The 26356-nt window shown below is 41.2% G+C and overlaps 1 protein-coding gene across 1 annotated transcript in view; it reads right to left on the minus strand.

Annotated features, from left to right (window-relative positions):
* The window catches only part of RLF (RLF zinc finger), a 62518-nt gene that overhangs the window by 8298 nt on the left and 27864 nt on the right, over positions 1 to 26356 (minus strand). The window contains exons 4-7 of the mRNA XM_084786420.1: positions 22238 to 22370; positions 16703 to 16905; positions 7157 to 7293; positions 947 to 1088 (exon numbers count right to left, since the gene is read on the minus strand). Coding sequence (XP_084642546.1) covers positions 947 to 1088; positions 7157 to 7293; positions 16703 to 16905; positions 22238 to 22370 — 615 coding nt within the window. The remainder of the gene's footprint in view (positions 1 to 946; positions 1089 to 7156; positions 7294 to 16702; positions 16906 to 22237; positions 22371 to 26356) is intronic.

Here is a 26356-nt window from a genome sequence, read left to right on the forward strand (position 1 = left end):
TATGCCTGGCTGAGTCACTTGGTTTTTAAATAGTTACAAAGTTACCCTTACCAATGAAATATATCCTAGCATGTGCTGATACCTTGATTAGGAAAAATGTGTCGTGGTGTCTTTCTACCTCTTCTGTTCTCTGCAATGGACATAGCATAGTCAAAATGGGAAGAATTAGGTCATAGAGTCCAAGACTTGGGGTATGATATGTGCTTTCTAAACGTGGAGTCTCTAAATCAATCTGGCCTGTCTACCTATATTACATTATTATATGAAAAAAAAAAAATTCTGCGCAAGGCTCCCCTCAATGGACTTGAGTTAAGCAATCTCAATTTTAAAGAGTGCCTGCACTTAACGTCCCCTCTACCTACCACTTCATATTTCGTTTGTCCCTCAGGTGGACATCATGTGAGGGACTAGGCCTCACACCCACATTTGAGAGTTCTGGTGCTACAGGTGGGTGGCAACTTCCTCAGCCTGTCCAAAAACAAGCATACACCCAAACACCAAACCAAAACAAAAAACAAAAAATAAACACCACCACCACAAAAGACTCCTACTTTTTGCAGGGCAGTGGTGGCACACCTTTTAATCTCAGCACTCAGGAGGCAAAGGCAGGTAGATCTCTGTGAGTTCCGGGCCAGCCTGGTCTATAGACTGAGCTTCAGGAGAACCAAAGTGAGCAGAGAAACAAACAAACAAACAAGCAAACAAGCTGTCCAAAGCTGATAACCTGGAAGTTATCAGTGGAACTGGAAACAGGTGGAAGTGGAAACAGGAACCAATTCCTCTATTACATGCGACCTCGTCTCAAAAAAGCAGACCAAACCAAACCTGTGAGAGGTCAGTCTGCCAATCAGTGAGGCAGGGCCAACTCCCTAATTTTAGATTCTTTATCCAACAAGAATTCTCTGAGAAGGTGCCACAATTAGCGTGGAAAGCATCAGCTACTCACTTCGGTCTGTATGACTCTAATCAGGCAAAATAAATGCTGCTGTGTTTTAGCTATAACACCAAACTGCCGACAGCGTTCCAAAAATGTCTCCAAAGATGGGTCAATTCTTCTTTGCAGTTTACTCCAAAACAGAGTCAGCTCCCTGTGAAAAGGAAAATGGTTGTATTAAATATATTTAAACTTGTATTTGCTGTCCATTCTTTTTTTTTTTTTTTTGAGTCAACGGAAGAGCTGTCTATATATCCTCTACTACTTAACATTGTGACAGATCTGTCCTGCAAGGTCGGTTTCTTTGTCTGTGTAACCATAAAAAACAACTACTTCCTTTATGACGGCCTTAAACTTCTTTTCTTAGATTCCCCCTTGTCCTAAAAGCTTTAACTTCTACATTGGTCACTAGTCATACTGAATGAATTAAACCCTGTTCTAATTAAACTGGGCAAGTGCCAAGAAAATCTATGCAGCCAGTCAATGTGATGGCCCTACTGAGTCTATGTGCATTCTTAAGTAAAACGACACTCTGAGAAATGGTTAAAACAGAATTTTTACAAATATTCAGTAGGGAAGCAATGAAAAGCTTGAAGGAAATAAACTACTAGTGTGAAACCAGATTTCCTCATCAGAGGCCAGAGTGCCTCACCTCCCCAGCGCAGCACTCCGCCTCTCACTCAGAAGCCTGCGTTACCGCAGGGTTAAGGACTGCCACAGAAACTTTGGAGAGTAGTACAACACTCTAGCACTTACTGAGAATGCAGCTTCCGTTCCCAGCATGCATATGTAAAGGCTTACAACCATAAGTGACTTCAACTCCAGGGAACCCTACACTCTCTCCTGGCATCTGAGGGCAGTAAGCATGCATGTGGTCCACATACTTACATGCAGGCAAAAAGGAGTCTCTACAGCTGTGTTTCGGCATAAGCCTTTTATTTGCAGAACATGGGAGGCAGAAGCAGGCAGATCTCTGTGAGCTAGAAGCTAGCATGGTCTATCTAGTGAGTTCTAGGCCAGCTAGGGCTATGCAGACAGACATGGCCTCCAAAACAAACAAATGAATAAACGAATAAATAAGTAATAAAAAAAGAGTATCTGTCAAAATACATATGTATGCGAAGGCTGGAAACATACTTTAGTAGTATAATACTTATTTAGTATGTGCAATAGGTCTGAGTTCCATCTCAAAGCCTGTGTGTATGTGAAATCTACTGAACAAAGCCAGATACACATGATTATGAAGTTTAAAGGATACATAATGTAAACTATCTTAAAATTTACTATCTAAAGCCAGGCATGATCATCGCACACTGTAATTCTGGCATTCCAGAGGCTGAGTTAGGAGCACTGTTATCAGTTCAAGAACAGCCTGGGCTATATATTGAATCAGCTGGGATCTACAGTAAGACTCAGTCTCAAACACAACATAAAACACAGAAACCCTAAACAAAAACCTTCACTAGGGCTGGAAAGATGGTTCAGTACCTAAGAGCTATCTTTTGAGTCCTGTTTCTAGCATCCATGTCTAGAAACTAAACTAACAATAGCTTTCCGGTTTTCAGGGGACCTTATGTCCTTTACTGGTTTCTACATACATGTACACACACATGAGCATACATGAATACAGAGACATACATGTTCAGTCACTGGTTTGAAAAGATGGTTCAGCCATTCAAAATATTCGCTGCTCTTGTAAGGGGACCCAAATTGGATGCCAGCTCCCAGGTCAAGAGGTCACTGTAACTAATTGTCTGTAACTCTAAGTCTAAAAAAATCCAGTGCCCTCTACTGAACTTTGAGGGCACCCCACACATGTGGCATACACAAATGAAAACGCACGCGCGTCCGCGCACCCACACACACCAATCAACCAATCAGCTGGGCCTGCTTTTAATTTGACCTAGCATTTGGGAAGCAGAGGCAGGCTGACCTCTTGAGTTCCAGACCACCAGAACTGTGATAGTGAGATCTTGTCTCAAAAAACAAAAAACCAAAACACCAAAAAACTGAATCTGGCTTGGTGTGGTAGCACATGCCTTTAACAGCACTCAGGAGGTGGAGGTAGATGGATCACTCTAAGCTGGAGGTCAGCCTGGTCTACAATATAGCAAGATATTGTCTCAAAAAAGCAACCATCTTACACACACACACACACACACACACACTGCAAAAAGGGAGTGGCAGAGTTGGCTCATCGGTTAGAGCACCAGCTGTTTTTCCAAAGGACAGACCTAGGTTCAATTCCCAGCACATATAGCAGCTCACAACAGTCTGTTAACTCCAGTTTCAGGGGATCCAATATCCTCACCGACTGACATACATGCAGGCAAAACCACCAATGCACATCAAATAAAAATAAGCTTTAAAAATAAAGACATTTGGCCGGACGTGGTGGTGCATGCCTTTAATCCCAGCACTCGGGAGGCAGAGGCAGGTGATCACTGTGAGTTTGAGGCCAGCCTGGTCTACACAGCAAATCCAGGACAGCCAAGGCTAAACAGAGAAACCCTGTCCTGTCTCTGGACAAAAACAAACAAACAAAAAAGGAAATTTTTAGTTTATGTACAGTAGGGAACATAATTTGGAACAGTTTTAAATATTAAACAAGAATTTTAAACAACTGTCCAATTTAATTTAGATATTTAAAATTGTACAAAGAAAACGAAATGATCAGGCTGTAGAGATGGCTCAGAGGTTAAGAGCACTGTCTGTTCTTCCAAAGGTCCTGAGTTCAATTCCCAGTAACCACATGGTGGCTCACAACCATCTACAATTAGATCTGGTGCCCTCTTCTGGCGAGTAGGCACACATGCAGGCAGAATAAATCTGAGAGAGAGAGAGAGAACCTGGAATGATCATATTAAGAATTAAAAATGATCATATCCTAAGGATGGCTACTGCAACAGTAATTTGTCTTTGTGGCCTCTTTTTTTCCCCCTACAAAATATAGCTAAATAAAGTCTGTTGGTCTTTTTCCAACATACTTTTCCCAGGTGCTGGAAACACTATTGTGTAATAAATGACAGTAATGCTGACCCTGGTATATCATAGTACAGTTGGGGAAAGAAAAGCCATGCAAATACTCAACCAGAAGCAAAAAGTTCAGCATACAAAATTAAAGTTCAGAAATGCTGTGATTGGCAAAGGCCAGCCTGTAATATTCACAGGAAACATGGTAAATGTCGGGCCCACCATCTGATTTCACTTCTGAAGTGGGAGAGCAAGCACACGCTGCTGTGGAGTACCTCAATCAGCAAGGCCCCTTGCACGTGCTACTTGACTAGCACCACTCGACTACCCACAGGGCACACACTCCTCAGTCTTCCTTCCCCCAGTTAGCTCCAAACTGTGTGCAGTGGGTTAACAGGTAAATTAAGTGATGCAGCTTTTAAAAAGGAAGAAATGGTGAGTGTTGTGCTTTTGTTCTAAAATATTATTAGGATTTTTAAATGGCTCTAAAGAAAATTTCCTCAGGAAAAAAAAATTCTGTGTAAAAGAGCTATGTTCTAGTTCACATTTCAAATACTACCTTTCTTGGTAACAAATTCGAGAATGACATTTTAAAGAAATAAATTAGGGTATATGCTGAAAAAGATAGGTAACTTTTTATTAGGGTTATTTCAACTCTGTTATATATTTTTAAATCTTGCTATTGCTCTTAGCAAAAATAATGTCACTTAAACTTTGTTGGTTTTTTAATTTTAAAAAATATTTTATTAATTTACTCATATTACATCTCAACTGTTATCCCATCCCTTGTCTCCTCCCATTCCTCTTTCCCTGCGCTTTCCCCTTCTCCCCTCCCCTATGTCTGTGACTGAGGGGGACCTCCTCCCCCTGTATATGCTCATAGGGTATCAAGCCTCGGTAACCTGCTGTCCTTCCTCTGAGTGCTACCAGGCCTCCCCATCCAGGGGACGTGGTCAAATATGGGGCACCAGAGTTCGTGTGAAAGTCTGTCCCCACTCTTCACTCAACTGTGGAGAATGTCCTGTCCACTGGCTAGATCTGAGTAGGGGTTTGAAGTTTACTGCACATATTGTCCTTGGCTGGTGCCATAGTTTGAGCAGGACCCCTGGGGCCAGATCCGCCCTTAAACTTTGTTTTTTGAAATCGGTTGTTACTACGCAAGGAAGCGAGCCTTAAGCTCATGGCACATCTTTCTTTCCCTCAGACTCCTAAATTCTGGTATAACAGGTATAAGCCACAACTCCAGCCTTAAAATACTTCTCTAAATAAGAACTCACAAACGTTCCCAGCATAACAAACAGCCTTACTTGAATAGAAGTTCTAAAGTTCAGCCTTGCTTAGTTAAATTTATTGTTTTGTGTAGTGAGTATTTCTAACTCCAATCTAAAGGCAGCCCTCAAAAAGGAGGAAAGGGTTTTTATTTTTTTAAATTAGATTTGATTTCACTTTGAATTGCTTAGAAGCAGCTTTTAGCAAAGTGTTAAGTGACTAAAATCTTTCTTTTTTTTGCATAGGCAAAAAGGAAATCCCCATTAATCCCTTCCTGCTTCCAGGGAAAGCATTAATCCTAGAACTAGCTACTGGTTCGTGTGGATGGTAGCAGAGTAAAGAAAAGAGGGAAGACCACTGTAAAAGCAGAGTTGGGAGAGGAGGCTGGGGAGATGGCTTAGTGTGTCAGGTTCTTGCTGCTCAGGAATACAACTTGGGTTGGGCTGGGTGTGGTGGTGGACACCTAGAATCCCAGCCTGGGAGGCTGGAGACAGGAGGGCCCTTTAGGCTTGCTGGCCAGCTCAGCCAGCTCAATTGGAAAGTTTTGGGTTTACGGAGAGGAAGCAGGGAAAAAAGGTGGAAGACATTTGACACTGCCCTCTGCCCTCTAAGCACAGGTACACATGGACAGGAACACATGCACAAACAGAAAAAAAGGGCTGAAGTTGGGTGTGGGTGGAGTGCCTCCTATCTGCAATCTGAGTACTTGGGAGGCAGAGGGAAGCCGGTGCCTTATATTTAGGGCCAGCCTGGGCTACAGAATAAGATCCTATCCCAAATAACCAAAAGGAGGACACCAAACAAGAAAGAAAAACATAATATGTGGGTATAATTTTGAAAATACTAGGAATCTTGGGCCATGCAAACATGAGGACCTGACTTGAAATTCTCCGAACTTATGCAAAGACGGATACAGCAGTCTATGAGTCTGTAGCCCTAGCGCTTTGTTCCAAGACACTAGAGAGACAGGAGCGCTCCTACACGCTCCCAGGCCAGCCAGCCAGCATATGAAGCAGCACACAGCAAAGAGACCCTGTCTCAGAGAGTGGAAGGTGAAAACTTGTATTCAAGACTGTCTCTAAGCTCCACAGGCTGACACGGCCAGTGGCTATGCACACAGAAGCCTCTCTGTCCCTATGATTTTATTATTCTGAGGTCAAAGTCTAACTATAGCTAAGCATAAGGGAGAACGCTTTTAATCCCAGCACTTGGGAGGCAGAGGCAGGATCTTTGTGAGTTTAAGGCCAACCTGGACTACCCACTGAGCTCCAGAACAGCCAGAGCTATGTAGACAGACTGTCTCAAAAAAAAGCAAAACAAATAAAAAAAAGTCTAGATACAACTAGCAGATGTTTGTTTATTTATTATTTATACCATATTCAGCCTGCATGTGAGCCAGCAGGCCAGAAAAGGGAACCAGATTTCATTATAGATGGTGTGAGCCACCATGTGGTTGCTGGGAATTGAACTCAGGACCTCTGGAAGAGCAGACAGTGCTCTTATCCTCTGAGCCATCTCCCCAGCCCCAGATGTTTTTTATTATTGAAAAATGAAATACATCTAACCATACCAAGCAAATTTTAGGTTTGCTCCTAAGCCTAATTGCCTTGTTGATGCTAAAACTTTTCTAATCTCCAGATTTCTGGTTGAAAATTTTGATTTTACTTGATTTAATGGAAAACATCTCATTGTTATTTAGCAATTTCTTTTATTTATATTATTTCACCCTGGCAAAATGCCTACAATGAGTATTAAGACATTAGATACTTATTTCATTGTCTCCTGGCTTACAGGACAGAGACTGGCTGGTGTCATGACCTCAGTGACAGAACTCTACAATCTGCATTTTATTGTTTATTTAAATGATGTCATTAGTAATCAGGATTTTTACTTACATGCTAAGACTTAAATCTGACACAAGCCCTAAATGCTATGTTATATACTAACAAACAAAGTATATTACAAACTAAGTGTACTTACCAAGAACAGTATGTACTGGCCGTTTGGAGCTGCTGGGTAAGGTAAGTCGTGCAGAGAACAAACGCTGTGCTGTCCTGACCCTCAGACTCCAGATTACATATGATGTCTAGGACTTCCTTGCAGTCCACCTTTGCAATCTATCAAAAACGAGACAACTGAGTTAAAAAGAAAATGGTGACCTTTTTCTGTAAAATTTGCTATGCAAAAGGGAAAATTTTCTGTAATATTTTCTATCTTTGAAACTTTTCTTTGAGGACTGACTGGCAAGACAGGAATCTGAGGCATGGTAATCATTTTATTGACTAATGTCTGAGCAGTATAGCACAAATGCTTCATGGATCCAGTTATTAAGATGAGAAAGGAGCAAACATTTTCTGTTCTTTATTAATATGTACACACTCATTCTGCAGTCCTAGAGTGTTCATGAACATGGCTGCCGTAAGTGAGTCAAATTATGCACAACAACAGTAATATCCTTTTTCTCCTCGTCCCTGAAATCGCTCAGATCTGGGCAGTGAGCTCAGCACTCCAGTATGTTCAACCACCCCACTGCAGCTGAGCTTCACCCACCGCCTTCATTTTCAGAGGAAATAAAAACATCTACTAAAGGGGAGAAGAATGGACAGTAAGGAAAGCATTGCTCACCACTTCTCCATTTGAAATAGGGTCTCCCCCCCCCCCCGTTTTTTTCTGTGTAGTCATGGCTGTTCTAGAATGAAAAAGTCCTATTAAGTTGCCCCAGCAGGCCTCAAACTCATCCTCATGACTAAAGCTCCTCAGTAGACAGGGAACACACCACTGCATCCTGTCTCTTCTCTTTCTTGTATGAAATTCTGTGTCCTAACGTTAAAGGCACTCACACTGTTTCTTTCTTTCCGTATGTGAATAAACCCCTCAAATATTGTAAACCTTTACCTCCTAGAGTTCTGAGACCAGTTAATGCTCTCCCTTTAAGTTTTACTTACTTATTGTGTGAGTGTGTGCACACTGACAAAAGTGCATGTCATCATGCCAATGCAAGTCAGGGACAACTCATGGGAGCAGGCTCTCTCCTACCACCATGTGAGACCCAGGATCAAACTCAGCCTGTCCCCTGGGCATGCCTGTGCTTCTACCTGCTGAGCTTATCTTGCTGGTCCTGGAAAATAGCTAGTCTTACTCATTCCTGGCTTCAGTCTGTCTGCCCGTCTGTCTCTCACATTTGTTTGTTTGTTTTGACAAAGGGTTTCACTATGTAGCTTTGGCTGTCCTGGAACTCACTATGAAGATCAGGCTGGGCTTAAAGTCACAAGAACCACCTGCTTCTACCTGCTAAGTGTTGGGACTAAAGGTGTGCACCACACCCAGCTTGGCTCAAAGAACTCTTCCAGCTTAGACTCTTGACCTAAACTTGCCATGGCCAACAAGTCCCAGGTATTTCATTAGCTCCGCCCTTTTCATTGCTGGGATTACACGAGTTTGTCACCAGGCCTGTTTTGTTCTATTTTTATTTATTTAAAAAAGATTGATTTATTAATTTTGTGTATCTGTATGTACACCTGCAGACCAGAAGAGGGTATTAGATACACTATAGATGGTTGTGAGCCACCATGTGGTTGCTGGGAATTGAACTCAGGACCTCTGGAAGAGCAGTTAATGCTCTTAACCACTGAGTTATCTCTCCAGCCCCCAATTGTTTTATTTTTTAAACATGTTCTGGGTATTAAACTCTGGTCTTCATTCTTGTAATGCAAGCACTTTACTGACTCAAGCTGTTTCTACAACCCCCCTTTTAATATTATTTATTTATTTTAAAGTTATTTATTATTATATATACAGTGCTCTGCCTGCACGCACACCTGCAGGCCAGAAGAGGGCATCAGATCACACCATAGATGGTTGTAAGCCACCGTGTGGTTGCTGGGAACTGAACTCAGGACCTCTGGAGGAGCAGCCAGTGCTTTTAACCCCTAAGCCATCTCTGCAGCCCTATTTATTTACTTTTGATACAGGGCCACACTGGCCTGGAATTTACTAGGTAGCCAGGGCTAATTTATACTCACAGCAACTCTTTTTTTTCTTAATTTGAGTTTTTTGAGACTTGGTTTCCCTATGTAGCCTTGGCTGTCCTGGACTTGCTTTGTAGACCAGGCTGGCCTTGAACTCACAGCGCTCCGCCTGCCTCTGCCTCCCGAGTGCTGGGATTAAAGGCGTGCGCTACCACGCCCTGCACTCACAGCAATTCTAATGCTTCAATTTCCCAAATGCCGGGGTTACTAGAATGAGCCACCTGGTTGGAGTCTTGAAAATTATCTTTGATTTTGCAGTGATCTCTCCAGTCCAAAGATATATCAGCTAAAATATCAACACTAACTCTAACATTAATCACCAGTTAATACTAACGTAGACTAGAAACGAAGTATAATCGGGGGTGTGGGCGCGCATGCCTACAATTCCAGCACTCAGGAGGCAGAGGCAGGTGGATTTCTATGAGTTCAAGGCCAGCCTGGTCTACAGAGGGAGTTCCAAGACAGCTGGGCTAACAAGAGAAACCCCGTCTTGAAAAACCAAAAGAAAATCAAAAGTTCAGACTCATATAAAATTCTAGGAAAATGCCTCTTTAGAACTGCTTAGGACTGGGCTACAGCTCCATGGTAGCTTGATCCTGTAACAGACATGAAGCCCTGGGTTAAAAACTATTTAGAAGAACTCTAGGAGTAAGATGTTTAAATCGGAAGTCTTCAATTCCTCACGACCTTCCTTTGTTGGTGTATTTCTTGAGCATACTTCTCAATTCCCTATATGACCATATGAAAAAAAAAGTATTAAGATTGTAACTTTAAAGCCACGAGTGGTGCCTCATGTCTTTAATTTGATCAGATGGCTCTTTGTGAGTTAAGGGCCAGCCTGATCTACACAGCTTTAAAAGCCTCTAAGGTGATATAGTTAAGACCTTCATTGTCTAAAAAAACATTAAATAAGAATTTACATAATAGACATTTTAAAACATTTTCTAATTATTCCTCATTCTTTTCTTATTTTAATATAAATTCATATTTACTCTAAAGCTACACCTAGAATGCTACTGTTTACTTTTCTATTCCCCAGTTGAATTCCCACTGGGTCCTGCTTAAATGCATTTGCTCTGTTTATCATTTATACTTAGTGATTGTGCCAATTCCCAACAGAGCTGGTTAGACTGTTGAGTAAATTAGATCCTGTTTATATTTTCTTGTCTCCAAGAAATAAGAATCTGTTACTGTGCCCACCAACCACAAGAGTCAGTAAATATATAGTTTATTCACAGAAGACCCTGACTGGACTCCTACTTAGTTTAGGACCTCTGCTATTTCAGTTTCTTTTTTTAAATTTTCTTTCTTCCTTTTTCTTTTCTTCTCTCTCTCTTTCTTCTTTTTTTGAGATAACACTCACCCATATATTTTGGGAATAATGAAAAATATAGAAACATAGATTTAACCTTTATTAATTTAATGAAAAAACCACAGACACACACACACACACACAGAGAGAGAGAGAGAGAGAGAGAGAGAGAGAGAGAGATGTAATACATCTCAATCTCAGCGGTTGAGAGCACTGGCTGCTCTTCCTGAAGACCCAAGTTAGAGTCCCAGAGCCCATGTGGTAGCTCACGATCATCAGTAACTCCTGTTCTAGACTATCTGCCATTCTTACCTGACTTCCACAGGCACTGGCATGTGTGTGGTGCACATACATGCATTCAGGCACAGCATTCATACACATTAAAAACAAACAAACAAAACTAAAATACATTTTAACTAGTACCAATGACATCTCATTCAAGTTATAGGTTTAGACCCAGAACTCCAGATTCTACAATATTCTGTTTTTTGGGTCTCCCAGTTCCTAATTTGTCTAATTATGGACTGGCAATGAATTCTGGCTTTTACACGATTCAGTCAATTAATCTTAATTGTATGTGTTTGGCAGAACGGTCCCCAGCAGAGGGCTCTCATTACACACCCCCATTACTAGGATACCCACAGGTGCCAACATACAAAGAACTTTTTTATTCCCAGCTGTTGCTCAGGTTAATTTAACTCTTCTCCTGAAAGCTAAAACAGAGTAAAAACTATGGTGTATTAGAACATATGCTGATTCAAACACCAATTAGCGAACATGTAGCAAGCCACCAGTAGTTTTCCAAACTAATTGTTCTTTATAGTTCTACTGTTGACTGCAAAAGAAAGCATAACTAGATGAAATCAGTGCTTTTAAAAAGTAATTTTGTGTGCTAAATGTCTTTTTTCTGATGAATTTAACAAATTAATCCAAATTACAAGAAATACTTAAAACTACACCTATCTGTATATTTGCCAAGCACGAATTGGGATCAATTCTCTACACTGAAGAAGGGCAGGGAGAGACACTGCTCATCAGTCTCTACCTAATGGAAATAAATGGCCGTGGAAAGTTAGCCAAGGAGCCAACTGAACTGCCTTCTAGCCTGACTTCAGACTCTATCATTAGCATAACACATGAAGGGCTTGGAGCATGACCATACGAAGGCACTATGGCTTCATCACTGGTAGACATGAGGACTGTTATCACAGAGACTGTCATTTGATGGTGGTAACATATGGAACATTTTTAGTATTTTAAGAGTTGGTAAACACCAGGCAGTGATTGTGCAAACCTTTAATCTTAGCACTTGGGAGGCAGAGGCAGGTGGATCTCTGTGAATTTGAGGCCAGCCAAGAAGAGTGGATCCCAGGACAAAAAATCTTGTCTCAAAAACCAAAAACAAGAGTTGGTAAACTTTTTTTGGCAAAGAGGACAGAAGAAAATACTTTTAGCCTTAACTAAATAGTTTCTGCTGTAAGTGCCCCTACCATTGTGGCACCAGAGTCGCCAGTGACAGGAAAGGGCCGAGAGTGACTGCGCACCCAAAAGACTCAAAAACAGATACAGGGGGTCATGCTAGTGCATGCCTGGAGGAACCCCACTACTTGGGACGCTGACATGCAGGAGGACCAAGACTTTGAAGCCAGTCTGTATTACACAGAATGTTCCATGTTATCTTAGGTAAACAAAGAACAAAACAAAAACACAGCAGGCACAGCCAGGTGCCACAGAATGCGTCAATCAGACAGCACCTATCTGCCGCACAGGCCATGTGGTAGTAGGCTAATCTTATCCAGATTATGTCACTACACAACAATGCTGGCACGAAGAGGAAGTGCAGACATAGTTCTTCATTAAGTGGTCTGCCCATCCATATACACTGTAAAGCAGCAGCAGCCCCATTTCCCAGAGTGGTTCCCTACAAACTCAGCAACGTCGAAAATGGAACCAATTAAGTAACTTCAGGAAAAATCCTGTTTACTTACTCGGTTGTTTGATTGACTTAGCATAGCATACTAGGCAAGTACTCTAATCAGAGTTATAACCTAGTTCCTTAATTTGTGTTGTCATTCAACAATTTGTTATTAATAAACCAAGAAAGATCACGGATAAAACAAAGCTGACAGCTACATGTATAATCCTGAACACACACACAGTCCAGAGTCCAAGTGCAGCCTTGCCTTCTGCATCTTCCTGGCTCCTTCCCTCCCCTAGCATCTTAGTGAGCAGCAGCACAGCACCACCATCTTCAGTCTCAAAGCCTTCCCTGTCTCAGATATGGAAGGCCAGAGGACAAACTCTCAGTTTCACTCCTCAAGAAACTGCCTTTTTTTCTAAGACCGGTTCTATCAGTCACTGGCCTGAAAGTTGTCAAATAGGCTAGTCCAGCCAGCCAGGTGCCCCAGGGATCCACATCTCCACTTTCTCAGAGCAGGGATCCATGTGGTGGTTTGAATGAAAATGGCTCCCATAGGTCTATAGGATGTGGTCCTACTAGGTGTGGCCTTTGTGGTTTCAGATGATCAAGCAAGGTCCAGTGTTACTGCCCTGGGGATCCAGATGTGGAACTCTCAGCCTCTTCACCACCATGTCTGCCTGCATATTGTCCTGCTTCCTTCTATGACGATAATGGACTAAACTGAATGTTTTATTTTTTCATAGTTGCCCTGGCCATGGTGTCCCTTCACAGCAATAGAAACCCCAACAAAGACAATCCGGCATCCATCCATCCATCCATCCATTTTAAGACCTAGGTTCTGGGACTGAACTCAGGTCTTCAGCACTTTACCATATGAACTATCTCTCTAGTCCTATCCCCACCCTAAGGTGTGCGTGTTGTGTTGTCTCTCTATGGAGGCCACACTGGCCTCAAAATCCAGAGGGCTATGATCAGATGTGTGCACTGCCACCTACTATTATTCTGAGTATCTTGAAGTCATGTTCATTTTGATTATTATCTCCACTTTTGCCCTGCCAGCAAGCACTTTTGTTTCTCATAATCTCTTGCCCCCACCCGAATACACTACTCTTTAAGTCAAGCTACGGCGGCATGCCTTTGCAATCCCCTAACTAGGGATATGGAGGCAGGAGTATTGCGAACTGATGGCCAGCATGGGCTACAATGAGCTCTAACATCAGCCTGGGCAATGGCAACGCCCTGTCTCAAAACTCAAACCAAACTGAAGCTCAGAAAGTTACAAAGGCAATCAAGGTCCTAATAGTAATACCAGAAACATACTCAATGTGGCACCAAGGGAAAGTAAAGCCAAACTGAGAAGGAACAATCACTAAAGAGTTAGGAAGTCAAAAAGACAAGACTGGTAAGAAAAAACGCAAAAGCCAACAATGATTCATTCAGTGATGTGACTGTGAGTCAAATGTCATATTAGAATGTCAGGGTTGGGTGTGGGTAGCCCATGGCTTTAATCCTAGTACTGGGTATGTGTGTGGGGTGGGGGGATGGGGATCAGGAAGAAGAGGAAGGTTGCACTTTGTTGAGTTCCAGGCCAGCCAGGGGGTACACAGAGCGAGAGCCTGATTCAAAAAAGGAAATGAGAAAGTCATAGTCAGATGTAGTAGCAGGCAAGTCACAAGTTGAAGGTGAGGGGAGGTGGTACTAGGGAGTATAGCTCAATTGGTAGAGTATTTTCTTAGCAAAGTCAAAGCCCCGCATTTGATCTCCATTACTACTGAATAAAACTGGGTCTGGTGGTGCACACCTGTGATCCTAGCACTCTAGTCGTGGACGCAGGGGTTCAATTCAAGACCAACCCAGCTCCATAAGACTCAGTCAGGGGGACTGGGGTGGAGGAAACGAAAAGAATAAATATGAATGTCCTGAGAGGAGAAAGATATTGCACCATGAATTTACATTGAAATCTATTCAATGAGTAGGCCAGCGCAAGAAATTGGATAGTCACTGTAAGAGCAATTAGGTGCTAAAGACTTCTAATTGAATGGAGAAGGACTACTGCATTATCTGCAAGGATGGCAAAGAGTGGCTGAAGTTAGCCTGAAGAAGAGCTCCACAGTCTGTCTCTAATAACAAAAGAGGCGCATACACACAGAGTCAGGGAGAGAGGCATTCAGAAAGGAGCTTAAAGAAAATCTGTTCCAAGTACTGTTGTAGGACATTTGATCACACTGTGAAACCCAAGATTGTGTTATTTAATGGAAAAGCCTGTTTTTAGTTGTGGTGTGGCTCAGCCCTAGCGCACACCTTTAATCCAAGAGCTTTCTGCTTGAATATTGTAAACAGGATTAGATAAAGTCAACTGTAGGTCAAGAGGCCCAGCAAGGAACCAGTTGATAGGACGTGAATTGAGGAAGAAACCATAGAGAGTAAGAGGAAGTCAGGAGGACCCACAGAGATTGCACAGAGAGTAGGAGGGAGGGAGATGCAGTTTGAAGGTTTTGAGTTGGTGTAGGAGATGGGCATTGCTTCTGGGAGACTACCTGAGGAGGAAAGTCAGCTGGGCGCTGCCTCTGCCTCTCTGAGCTAGCAGGTTTTCACTCCAGCCTCTGGCTCCCTAGTCTGGTAAAATCGAATGATTAAGATTTTGTTAAAAATAACAAAGTACCTCAGTTTCCACAGAACAACAGGGAGAACCACATCAACCCCAGGTTTCAGAGAGATTCCCTAAGATGGTGGGTGGTAAGTGGACTAAAGAAATGCATAGAGTACAACTGAGTTAAAAAGGAGTTGGTAGTTGGTACGCTTTTCTCAACCTGTCCCTGTGGATGCAGGCAAATGTAACTGAGTAGGTAAAGACTGAAGGTAGTCAGTCATACAGACACAATTAAGGACAAGGACGACAGGAACTACCAAAGAGCAGAGTATGGAGAGAAGCGAGTATGTGATGGGGATGAGGCAGGATGGAAAAGTCATGGGCGCTGGTAAAGTTCATACTGTAAAGAGAACGAAGCAAAAGGAAAGCAGGATATAGGCAAGAATTTAAAATTTAGGAACTACTATCTAGTAGTGAACCCAATCTTTGAGATGCCTATATTTAGAAAGAAAGTTCAGGGCAGGGCTGGAAGCTGGCTCAGCAAGGAAAGGCACCTGCCACACAATCTTGGTGACCCAAGCTCCTTGGAACCCAGGTAAAGAAAAGAATTAACATCAAAACTTGTCCTATGACATCCACATGAGTGTCATGGCATGCATGATTACAAAAATACACCACACAGGTGTACACACGCACAACCAAGAAATTTAAGTGTAGAAATAGAACAAGAGCCGGGCAGTGGCGCACACCTTTAATCCCAGCACTTGGGAGGCAGAGGCAGGCAGATGGTGAGTTCGAGGCCAGCCTGGTCTACAAAGCGAGTCTAGGACAGTCAAGGCTACACAGAGAAACCCTGTCTCAACCCCCCCCCAAAAAAAAGAATTCATGGGTCAAATATGAAATGGCAGCTGAGATTAAAGGTCGATAAATTAAGTAAAGCATTTCAATTTTTTTCTGTATGATTCATTAAAAATTTGGAGATAACTAATTCTAAATTTTCTAAGGAAAATAATTTAGATTTCATTAAAAAATGCAACTGATAAAAGTTTTTAAAGTACTCAACCACGTTATTAACACTATACTCTATGGTGTCCAGTTTAACCAGTTAATTATAACTAAAATATATTCATGTAGCTTAGAGTTCTACACTTGTTGTTTTGGAGGTAAAAGCACAAAGTTAACAATATATTAACTAAGTTAAAATTAAGTTCCACTCTCCTTGGATTATTCCTTGACTTATTATTTACTAGTTTCCAAATCCAGTAAAATTATAACTGTAAAAGAAAAGCTACTTTCACATCTGAAGATCCCACAGTAGACCATCACTTAAGCACTTGTAAACAGCATCTGTACATTTTTTTTTAATAGACTGGAAAGACAGCCGTGGGTGCTGGGAACCAAACTCTTATATTTTTGGTTGTGAACCTAGCTAGCCTTTAACGGCTGAGCCATCTCTCTAGCCCCAGCATTTGTACATTCTTAATTACCTACTTTAGAGATCCACCTATACCTGTAAGTAACTTCATATTCAATCTGAAGAAGTTCAAGATAACTAAAGCACAATTTTTCATGACTTAAAAGATGAGCCCTGGTTTTCATTCTGGATGAGAGGAAACAAACCATGCAACATCTTTCCTAACACATCACACACCGGTAGCGAGACTGATGTACTCACCTCCTGAATAGCCTCTTCGTTGGGAAGCATGGAACATAAACATGTGATATAGGCTTGCTGAAAGCACGACACCTGTGAAAGCTCTTTAGACTCTGCACACAGTTTTGATAAAGCAGTAGCTTGGGGGATGCAGTTAGATTTCAACAAGTGTTTGATTCGCATCTGTAGAAAGGAAGGTCCTTCTTGTGCAATCAATTTGTTAACTAGAAAAAAGGGAAAACGCAACAGTATGATAATATACCACATGCCAGAGTGGTGATGACACTTTGATTTTTCTGCTTTGCCTTTTTTCCTTCTGAGAGTGGTGGAGCTCAGGCTGGCCTCAAGCTCACTACACAGCTTTGGTTCTTGATTCTCCTGCTCTTTGCTTGTTGTTGCTAAACCCTGAGTTGCTATAATTAAGTGTTTATTCTAGTGGCAAGACTCCTCTAACAGAGGCAAGAGGAAAATAAAGATAACAATTTCCATATTAATTAGTTTTATTCTAAACATCAAATGCTTTAATGAAACTGTCAATATTTCAAAAATTATTTGATCATCTCCCATCACTTTCTGATAAGTCTAGTAAAGAAAAGTAAAGAATAGTGAAATCAACTCTAAATGTAAATAAATTCAAGAAAATGAAGCAAGTGCCCTACACAATACTAACTATCACCGACTGGAAGCGAATGAGGCACCAGGTTTTGTGCTCAGTGTTCTCATGTGCCTCTCATGTACTCTTCACACCACCACCAAGGCAAGTAATGTCCACAGATTCAAGTTAGGAAAATTAATATTCAGAGAAGTTAGGTAACTTGCCAAGGATTCCAAAGCCAGTGGTGCTGTTTCCTCTAAACCAGGCATTTCTCAAAGTGTGTTCCACCGACCAAAAGGCCTGAGAGATAGTCCTAGAAAAAAAAAGGATTCCTTGGTCAAATCTCTGAACAGTCCTGCAATGAATAAAACTGTTCACGTGTATTTAGCCCAGAGTTTCCCAAGCTGATTTGACCAGAGAACCCTTTTACAAGTATTAGTCCCTTGTAAAATATATATTACTGGCTTATTACACACTTTGGAAAATGCTGCTCAGAGCACTAAAATACAGTGCTCAGCCAACTCCTCAACTCTACAAAGTCGCTTACCAAGTCTGTGATGTTATATAGTGTTACCTAAAGAACAGAGCCTGAAATGCAGCATTCAAGCAAGCTGAAAGACTGCTTTATGCTTTATGCTGTCAACCTTAGGGATTGCTTCTCAGACTTGAAAATGCCTCCTAAGACACCTAGGGGCTTATTTAAATGTAGACTCTGACTCATTTGGTCTAAAGACGGAACCTAAAAAGAATAATTTGACACAGGGTCGCTACGTAGACCAATCTTGGGCCTTGAACTCTAGACATCCACTTGCCTTTCTTGAAATTAAAGTAAGGGCCATCATTTCCTGGAACTTAATTTTTTTTTTCTAACAAACCCCTCTCTGTTACAGCCCCTCCATCCTACCTTTAAGTTAGCTTTTTAAAAATAAGAAAACTCATTGTCTATATATGTATGCACAACTGTGTGTGTGTGTGTGTGTGTGTGTGTGTGTGTGTGTGTGTGTGTGTCACAGCTAAAATTACTGCCCAAATAAGGTGTGGCTGTGCATATCTGTAATCCCAGCATAGGAGGCCAAATGAGACTTTCAGACTTCCAGGACAACCTACAAGCACTATAGGGCAAAGCCTCCTTCTTTCTTTCCTCTGGGAGACAGGGCTTCACTAAGCAGCTTTGGCTGGCTCAAGGGCTTGCTATGTAAACCTAGCTGGCCTTGTACTCAAAGAGACGCACCTGCTTCTCTACCTCATGGGTGCTGGAATTAAAGGCGTCCACCACCGTGCCTGGCACAATTCTTTTAGGTTTATATTTACCCCCAGATTTATGTGCTTAAATGTATACCATGTGAATATCTACAAATTACAGAGAGTAGTGAGCCACCATATGTAAGCTGGGAATCAAACCAAGGTCCTCTTTGTGAGAACGAGTGAGTGCTCTTAACCATGGGACCATCTCTCTAGACTGCAAGGTTCAACTTAAAACAACAACAACAACAACAACAACAACAACAACAACAAAAAACCTCTCTTATTTTGGGATCAGTGTTCTAGTTTCCCTCCCAGAGAAACAATTCTTTCCATCCTTTTCTGTACCCTTCCATAAATGCTCCGCTTCTTGAGCAACTAAGTGCATGACCCAGCTCCTGCTACCACCATACTCTTAGAGTTGCCTTAGTGCTGTCAACCAAATGGAAGCACACTATATGGGTGTTCTGTAATTCACCTCAATGATTCTCTACTGGTCCACTTGCAAGTGGGTTGCAATCTTTACCAGTCATCATTAATGACGCAATTCACAAGCTGTGCATGGGTCATTTCACCCATGAGCATATAAAGCAAACAAGCAAACCAAGCCCACAAAGTGGGATTACTAGGTTAAAGGCTCTTGTTCAATAACTCTGGCCCATATTGCCAAACTGTTCTCCACCAGTTGTATCTACTTTTAACTACTTCAGTCTGCAACTCTGGAGTCTTAGATTGAGCAGGCAGAGCGTGGATCTTAGTATATGCTTTTGATTTTAAGTTACAGAAAATGAAGCCAAAGTCAAAAGTCACGAAGGGAGAACATTTACCTTATCCTTTTCCATTTTAGACTTATAGTCATTAAAACCCACAGAATAATTCATTGTCCCTATCAATAGTTCCTTACTCTTTTGTTTTCAGTAATGTTATGTTAAGATAAAAAAACAACTATGTAACATTCTCCCATGCTACTCCTTTCCTTAGGGAACCACCTATCCCTAATCTTGCTGCTCTTTAAAACTCTTCTCATTTTTGCCCTGTCTCCCTCTCATCTTGTTCTGCCTAATATCAGACCCTGCTCTATCTGCCTTACAGAGCGATGTGCAGCTTATGAATCCGATAGGAGGCAACACACTTGAAAACAGCAATGTTACTTTTAAGCCCCCAGCACTGCTGTTTACACAGTACTGTAGCAATTCTCTGTAAGCGCAGAATACGGGCTTGTAATGTAAAGGAAGCTAGACTGAGGATCAGCCTGACCTTGACGCAAATTCACTGACCACTCTGAAGCCCAAACTTTTCATCTATAAAATGTGAGTAAAGTTTGTTCACCTTGAAGGAATCATATAATCACACGAGATGGGAGTGGTACAAATAAGAAAGGGAACAAAAGCCAGCATGGAATAGATGCTCACTATCATCGGCTGTTGTTTATCTCTGATCTTCTGTTACCAATCTATGACCAAATACAACGTTTGGACCGTGTGTTCTCTACAGAACTAAGCACCATGAGCTCAGCAGTATAAGGGTTACTTTGATGATAACGTTGAAAGTCCCATATGTTTGAACCCATCTACAATGTTAAGTACATGGTCTTTGGTCATGTGTGAGCTCTCATCTGCTTACACGTGAGATATTACCACTCTAACATAATTCTCAACACACAGTAGGCACTCTAGTATCACTGCTGGTATTTCTAGAAGAAAAAACTATTCTACTCAATACATTACAACTTTGTTACTATTTATAAATTTTAAACAATTTCTAAACTTTATTTTTATTTTTTGGGGTACCCTGAACCCAGAGCTTCAAGCTTGCCTGTCAAGCAGTTCTATCACTGTGCTGTACCTCCAGACCCTCACTCATCAGTTTTAACAAAGTTAAAATTACATTTAAAAACTCAGTTCAAGGGAATGGAAAGATGCTCCCACTAGACAGTCTTCCAGAGGGCTCAGGTTCAAGTCCCAGGGGATCTGACACCCTCACACAGACATGCATTCAGGCAAAATACCAATGCACAGAAAAAAAAATCTAAGCAATAAGTAAATCATTAAAATAATAATTAAAAAGTAATTTCAAGGGCTGGGGAGATGCTCACTGGATAAAAGCACTTGCTCTGCAAGTGATGACTTGCATTTGAACTCACAGAAGATGGTAACCCCAGCACTGAAGCTCAGAGACAGGCAGATCTCCAGCGCTCTGCAGCCAACTAGCACTGATGAGCTTCTGCTCAATAAGACAGTATGGTTAATCCATCTGCCTCTGCCTCTGAGTGCTGAGATTAAAGTGTGTACCACCACGCCTGGCTTCCTTCCCTTTCTTAAAAAAGTATCTCTATTTCTTGGATGCCTATTTCTTATTTACATGTTAATACATTTATTTGCTGAAAGGAAATCCATGGATTGGAAAGGGAACTCAACAACAAAGCACTTATCTCTCATGTCCAAGGTACTTGGTTCATGCCTAGTACTGCAAAATAAAGTGGGGATTGTGTGAACCCACGGGTTTCAATACTTAATTAAGTTGTCCTCTGAGCTCTGCACATGCTGTAGCACACATATAAACAAATATTGCAAAAATCTTTTTTAAAAGGTGTGGCCAGGAATGTAGCTAGGTGGTGGTAGAGGCTCTTCTTGGATGTCTTTAGCAATCACCCAGTCAGAGTCAAGTGGCACTTATAGACTTTAGGCTTTTTAAATTCAAAAGAAAACTTAACCCTAGATTTCTGGACGCAGAGGAAAGTAGATGCCTGTGAGCTCAAGGCCAGCCAGGACTACATAGTGAGGCCCTATAAATTCTGTAAGAGTAGAATGAGGGGGCTGGAGAGATGGCTCAGTGTTTAAAAGCATTTGTTGCTGTAGCAGAGAACCTGGGTTAGACTCCCAGCTCCCGTATGGTAGTTCACAATCATTCATTAACTCTAGTTCCAGGGGGATCAAAAGCCCTCCTCAGACATGTGGTGCATACATGCACATGCACACGCAAGCAAAACATTCATACACATAAAATAAATCCAAGAAAAAAAGAAAAAGAAAGATACTACAGTGGAGCCTAACATTTCTACCTCTCGGCTGGAGAAATGACGCAGTTAAGAGCACAGCTGCTCTTCCAGAGCACGCACGTTCAATTAATTCCTAGCACCCACATGATGGCTTAACTATCAGTAATTCCAGTTCCAGGGGGATTCCCAACACCATCTTCAGGCCTCTGTGGGAGCCAGGCATGGATGTGGTGCACTTACATACATGCAGGCAAAATGCTCATACACATAACCCAAAAATAAATCTTTAAAAATAAATTTATTGCCACTTAATGACAAGAACATAGGAATGCTGTGATGCAATGTTTGAGACAGGCTGTCACTGTAACAGGGACTGGTCTCCATTATGTTATTAAACATGCTGACCTAGAGCCAATCCTCCATCTCCAAAGTGCTGGGATTCCAGTGTGTAAAAAATACACACACACACACACACACCCGTTAGTAACTATTTCTTTTTTTTTTTTTTTTTTGGTTTTTCGAGACAGGGTCTCTCTGTGTAGCCTTTGCTGCCCTGGACTCACTTTGTAGACCAGGCTGGTCTCGAACTCACAGCGATCCGCCCGCCTCTGCCTCCCGAGTGCTGGGGTAACTATTTCTTACTACTCAGAAAAAGAATATTCAGGTACAAAATTTTAATTCTTTTAGAACTCAACATGGCCAATGAAATTTTCAGACTTACCTTCCTCTGTTTCTACTGGCTGCTGAGACAGAATTTTAAGGAGAACAGGGTTTTTCCACACTCCTTCTTTTGTAACATGGACCAGTATTTGTAGATTATTATTCCCAAATTCCAACAATGCATCATGCGACTCCTAAAATAAAAGCAGCATATTTAGGAGAGAAGCTAGTAACTAGTTGCCTTGCCGTCTCATCTAGCTAAGTATCAATAAACTGAAAAGGACTTTTAACTCAATAGGGAGAGAAATTAACCTCAAATGTTAGTGTTTTTCTATTGGGATAGTTTCAACTAAGTTAAGAATATATTCTTTACTTTTAGTTACTGATTGCTGGATGTGTGCCCCTTTTGCCACGCCCAGCTTGGACATCCATCCATCCATCTATCTATCTTTCTTTCTTTCTAGATAGGGTCTCACTATGTAGCCCTGGCTGGCCTAGAATTCCAGATGTGCCTGCCTTTGCTTCTCAAATGCTGAGATTAAAGGTATGTGCTACCATACCTAGTAGCAATTATATTTTTTTTAAAAACCACTAATAACCAAGACCTTAAAATGTTTTGTATAAAGCTGCCTCTTATTTAAATAATACAGTAACAAGAATTTAAATAGTTGGAAGTCAAAGCTGGGGCTCCATGCAGCTCAACAGTAGACTGCCTGGGCTATATAAAACTTTATCTTGAAAAAAAATATGTAAGAGACATCTAGTAATAGTTTATTAATACCAATATTCAATTTGTAATTATTCAATATCATTTTAGTATTATTCAACAAGTAAATTTCCTTTAATGGCTTGGCAGGTCTTTAGGCTTTCTTCTGAACATAGGACAGATATTTACTTTGCAACGAAGACAAGAAATCTATAGGAACATTTTAGAATTTCCTGTAATGGGGCTGGAGAGATGGCTCAGCAGTTAAAGGTTAGGCTCACAACCAGAATTTCCTGTTAGGTCTCTGGATCTACAATGTCTAGCACAACACATAGATAGAACATATTAAGCCAGTTGATGGTAGTGCACTTGGGAGGCAGAGGCAGGCAGATCTCTGAGTTTGAGGCCAGCCTAGTCTACAGATGGTGTTCTAGGACAGCCAGGGCTACAAAGAGAAACCCTGTTTGAAAGAAAAAAAAAAACTATCATTTCTGTGATAAACGGTTTTACTGCTTTCTTTTCCCCACCCATCTCTCTAAATCTGACAGGTTACCACTGTTCCCCAGGACTGTGGGATTAAATGATCCCAGCCTCCAAAGGAACGAGAACCAAGGTCAGGAGCCACCACATCATATACTTTAATTTTCATCTGTTAAACTTTGGATATACTTCATTCAGAGCAACTTTTCTTGTCAGTAGGTATTTGATTAATTAATTGCACTAAAGGTACTTAAAAAACTTTGTACTTATGTTTCTTTTAATTTAAAATGCTTTACTTTGGGGGGCAGTGTGTGTAAAAGAGTGCTTGTGCAGGTCAGCAGATATGTGGCAGCTAATTCTCTCCTTCCAACAAGTACACAAGTTACACAAGTACACAAGTACACAACAAGTTTGAACTCACATCAGGCCTGGCAGAAACTGCACCCTCACACACTGAGCCACCCTGCCAGCACAGGTTTTTGTTTTTGTTTTTGTTTTTTTTAAACAGTACAATTGTCACACTTTGAAATCAATAACATTGAAATGGCATAAGTTGTTCAGTTTCATATTATTAAAACAAATAGATTATTTAGTCAAATAATTCATGGTCACATGCAGAGAAGAATCCCATGTGGTTATCAAAGAGGAAGACCAACATGTAGGATAAGCTGTATGCTCATAATATGAGCTAACCAAAACCCAAGCTGCATGGCTAGCAAAGGAGCGCTGTGTGTGTTCAAAGCCAGCCTGGGCTACAAGGTTCCAGTCTAGCCCAGGTGACATATATAGATGTTATCTCAAAGTACAACTAAACACCATGAACAACAAAAAAACCTAATCAGGTGGAAACACAGGTCAGTGTAAGAGTGCTCACACAGTATGAGCAAGGCCACATATGCTTAATCTCCAGCACTGAAAACAAGAACAAAAACTTGCTCAGAATGTGTTTTCTAATACGCATAGAAGAGGCATGGAGAGGCTGCACAGCAGCCAACAGTTCCTTGGTGCCATCTGAGGGCTTCACTGATACAAATTTTTATTCTGGGTGGGGATGGAACATGAAACAAAATAAAACCCAAAAAGACAAGCATGGTGGCATGCCTATAAATCAGAGCACCTGGAGGCGAGAAAAGACGATCAAAAGACCCAGGACACATACATAGCAAGTCCTTATCTTAAAAAAAAAGTTGTGCCAAAGGTATCCAGAATGCCATATACTGCTTTGTCCATTTGTCATATAAAATAAGAAAAACTGGTTTTTATATTTCAGATTTTGACAGGGGCGAAGCCTCTTACTTATCTGCAATGTTATTTCATTAACTTTCCTGAACATAGATTCAAAAATATATCCTACATGTTTGATAACTACTAAAAACTTACACTGGGAGAGGGGACACTTATTTCACTCAGGCAAATACTAAGCTTATCAAAGTATTCTGTCTAGAGAGGATATAATAAAAATACTAACAGCACTATTTGCCCTTCTAGATGTGACATGCCAGGACCAAATTAAAAGCATTAAGACAATACTTGTGCTCATCTGGGCACAGTACTGCATGCCTGTAATTCCAACACCCAGGAGGCTAGGATTGCTACAAGGCCTGCCTGGGCTACATAGTGAGTTCAAGGACAGTCTCAGTCTTGGGTTTCCAGTAAGCCACAATGTGTGATCATCTTGAAAAAAAGCAAAAACAAAACAAACAAACAAACAAAAGCAAGAATCAACATGCCATACATGAAGGTGACTTTAATGGCCATTTGAGTATGTGAGAAATCAGGGTATCACAAGGATTTGAAATAGGCTGGGAATATGACAAAGAATTCTCTTCTCCCCAAGGAGAAAAACATTACAATCATTTCATTTTGTAGTATATACCCCAGAGTAAAAAACTCCTATACTCTGAAGTATGTTTTTAATATACAAATCTTTACCTGTGCCTAAATGAAACAGTTCCAAGCTACTGTGAAATGTGTGTCCTGGATGAATCTTTAATAAAGGATTCTGAATCTGATGGTGGGCGTTACTTTGGGCAAGCTAACTTTCCTATATGTGCCTCCTTGTAAAAGGGGATTCAAATAATTTCCACATTACAAGATTTACTTGATTAAATAATGTAAAATATTTAAAAGTACAGGGCAATGACCCTTAATTAATTAGCCATCAGTAATTAAATGACTGCTATTATTTGATGTCTATTTGTTTGTGTGTGTGTATGTATATGCAGGTGTTGTGCACATTTAGGCCAACACTGGTGTTGTTCCTTGGGTGTTTTACCAACTATCTTTGCCAAGTAGTCTAGGCTAGGTAGCCATGAGCTCTAGGGATCTCCTCTAGAGGTATCTCCCATCTTATCATCCCTGGGATTACAGGCCTGTGGTACCACCTATGGCTTTTTCATGGGTTCTGGGGATACAAACTCAGGGCCTCATGCTTGCAAGCAGGCAAGAGCTTTACTGGTTCCCAAGTATATTTTAAAAACACCTTCTTAGTTTCTACCCTTGACAGATCATTTGACACCTGTTGCCAATATCTCATTTGCTCACCCACTCAGAAAGGTGACAAAGCCCTTGGGCTGGGCAGTGGTGGCTCACACCTTTAATCTCAGCGCTCGGGAGACAGAGGCAGGTGGAACTCAGCGAGTTCGAGGCCAGCCTGGTCTACAAAGTGAGTCCAGGACAGCCAGGGCTACACAGAGAAACTCTGTCTCAAAAAACCACAAAGGAAACGAGAGTCCAAGGTCTCCTGTGAGTGTAATGTATGAAATGGCTCTATGACAACTCATTTGACTGACTTAGATGGAGTTTGACTGGTTAGAGATTTGTATTGATTGGCAAGGAACTGTGTCATGAACAATCTGAATATTTTACTTGAATAATCATAAATATATAAATATGTAATTAGCTTGCCTTTTTCTTTTTTCTATTATTAAACATTTTTTACGTATACATTTATATTATTACACATACATGTAATAAACTACCTACATCAAGAGG

This window comes from Acomys minous (assembly GCF_964271855.1).
Source record: "Acomys minous genome assembly, chromosome: 6".
NCBI lineage: Eukaryota > Metazoa > Chordata > Mammalia > Rodentia > Muridae > Acomys > Acomys minous.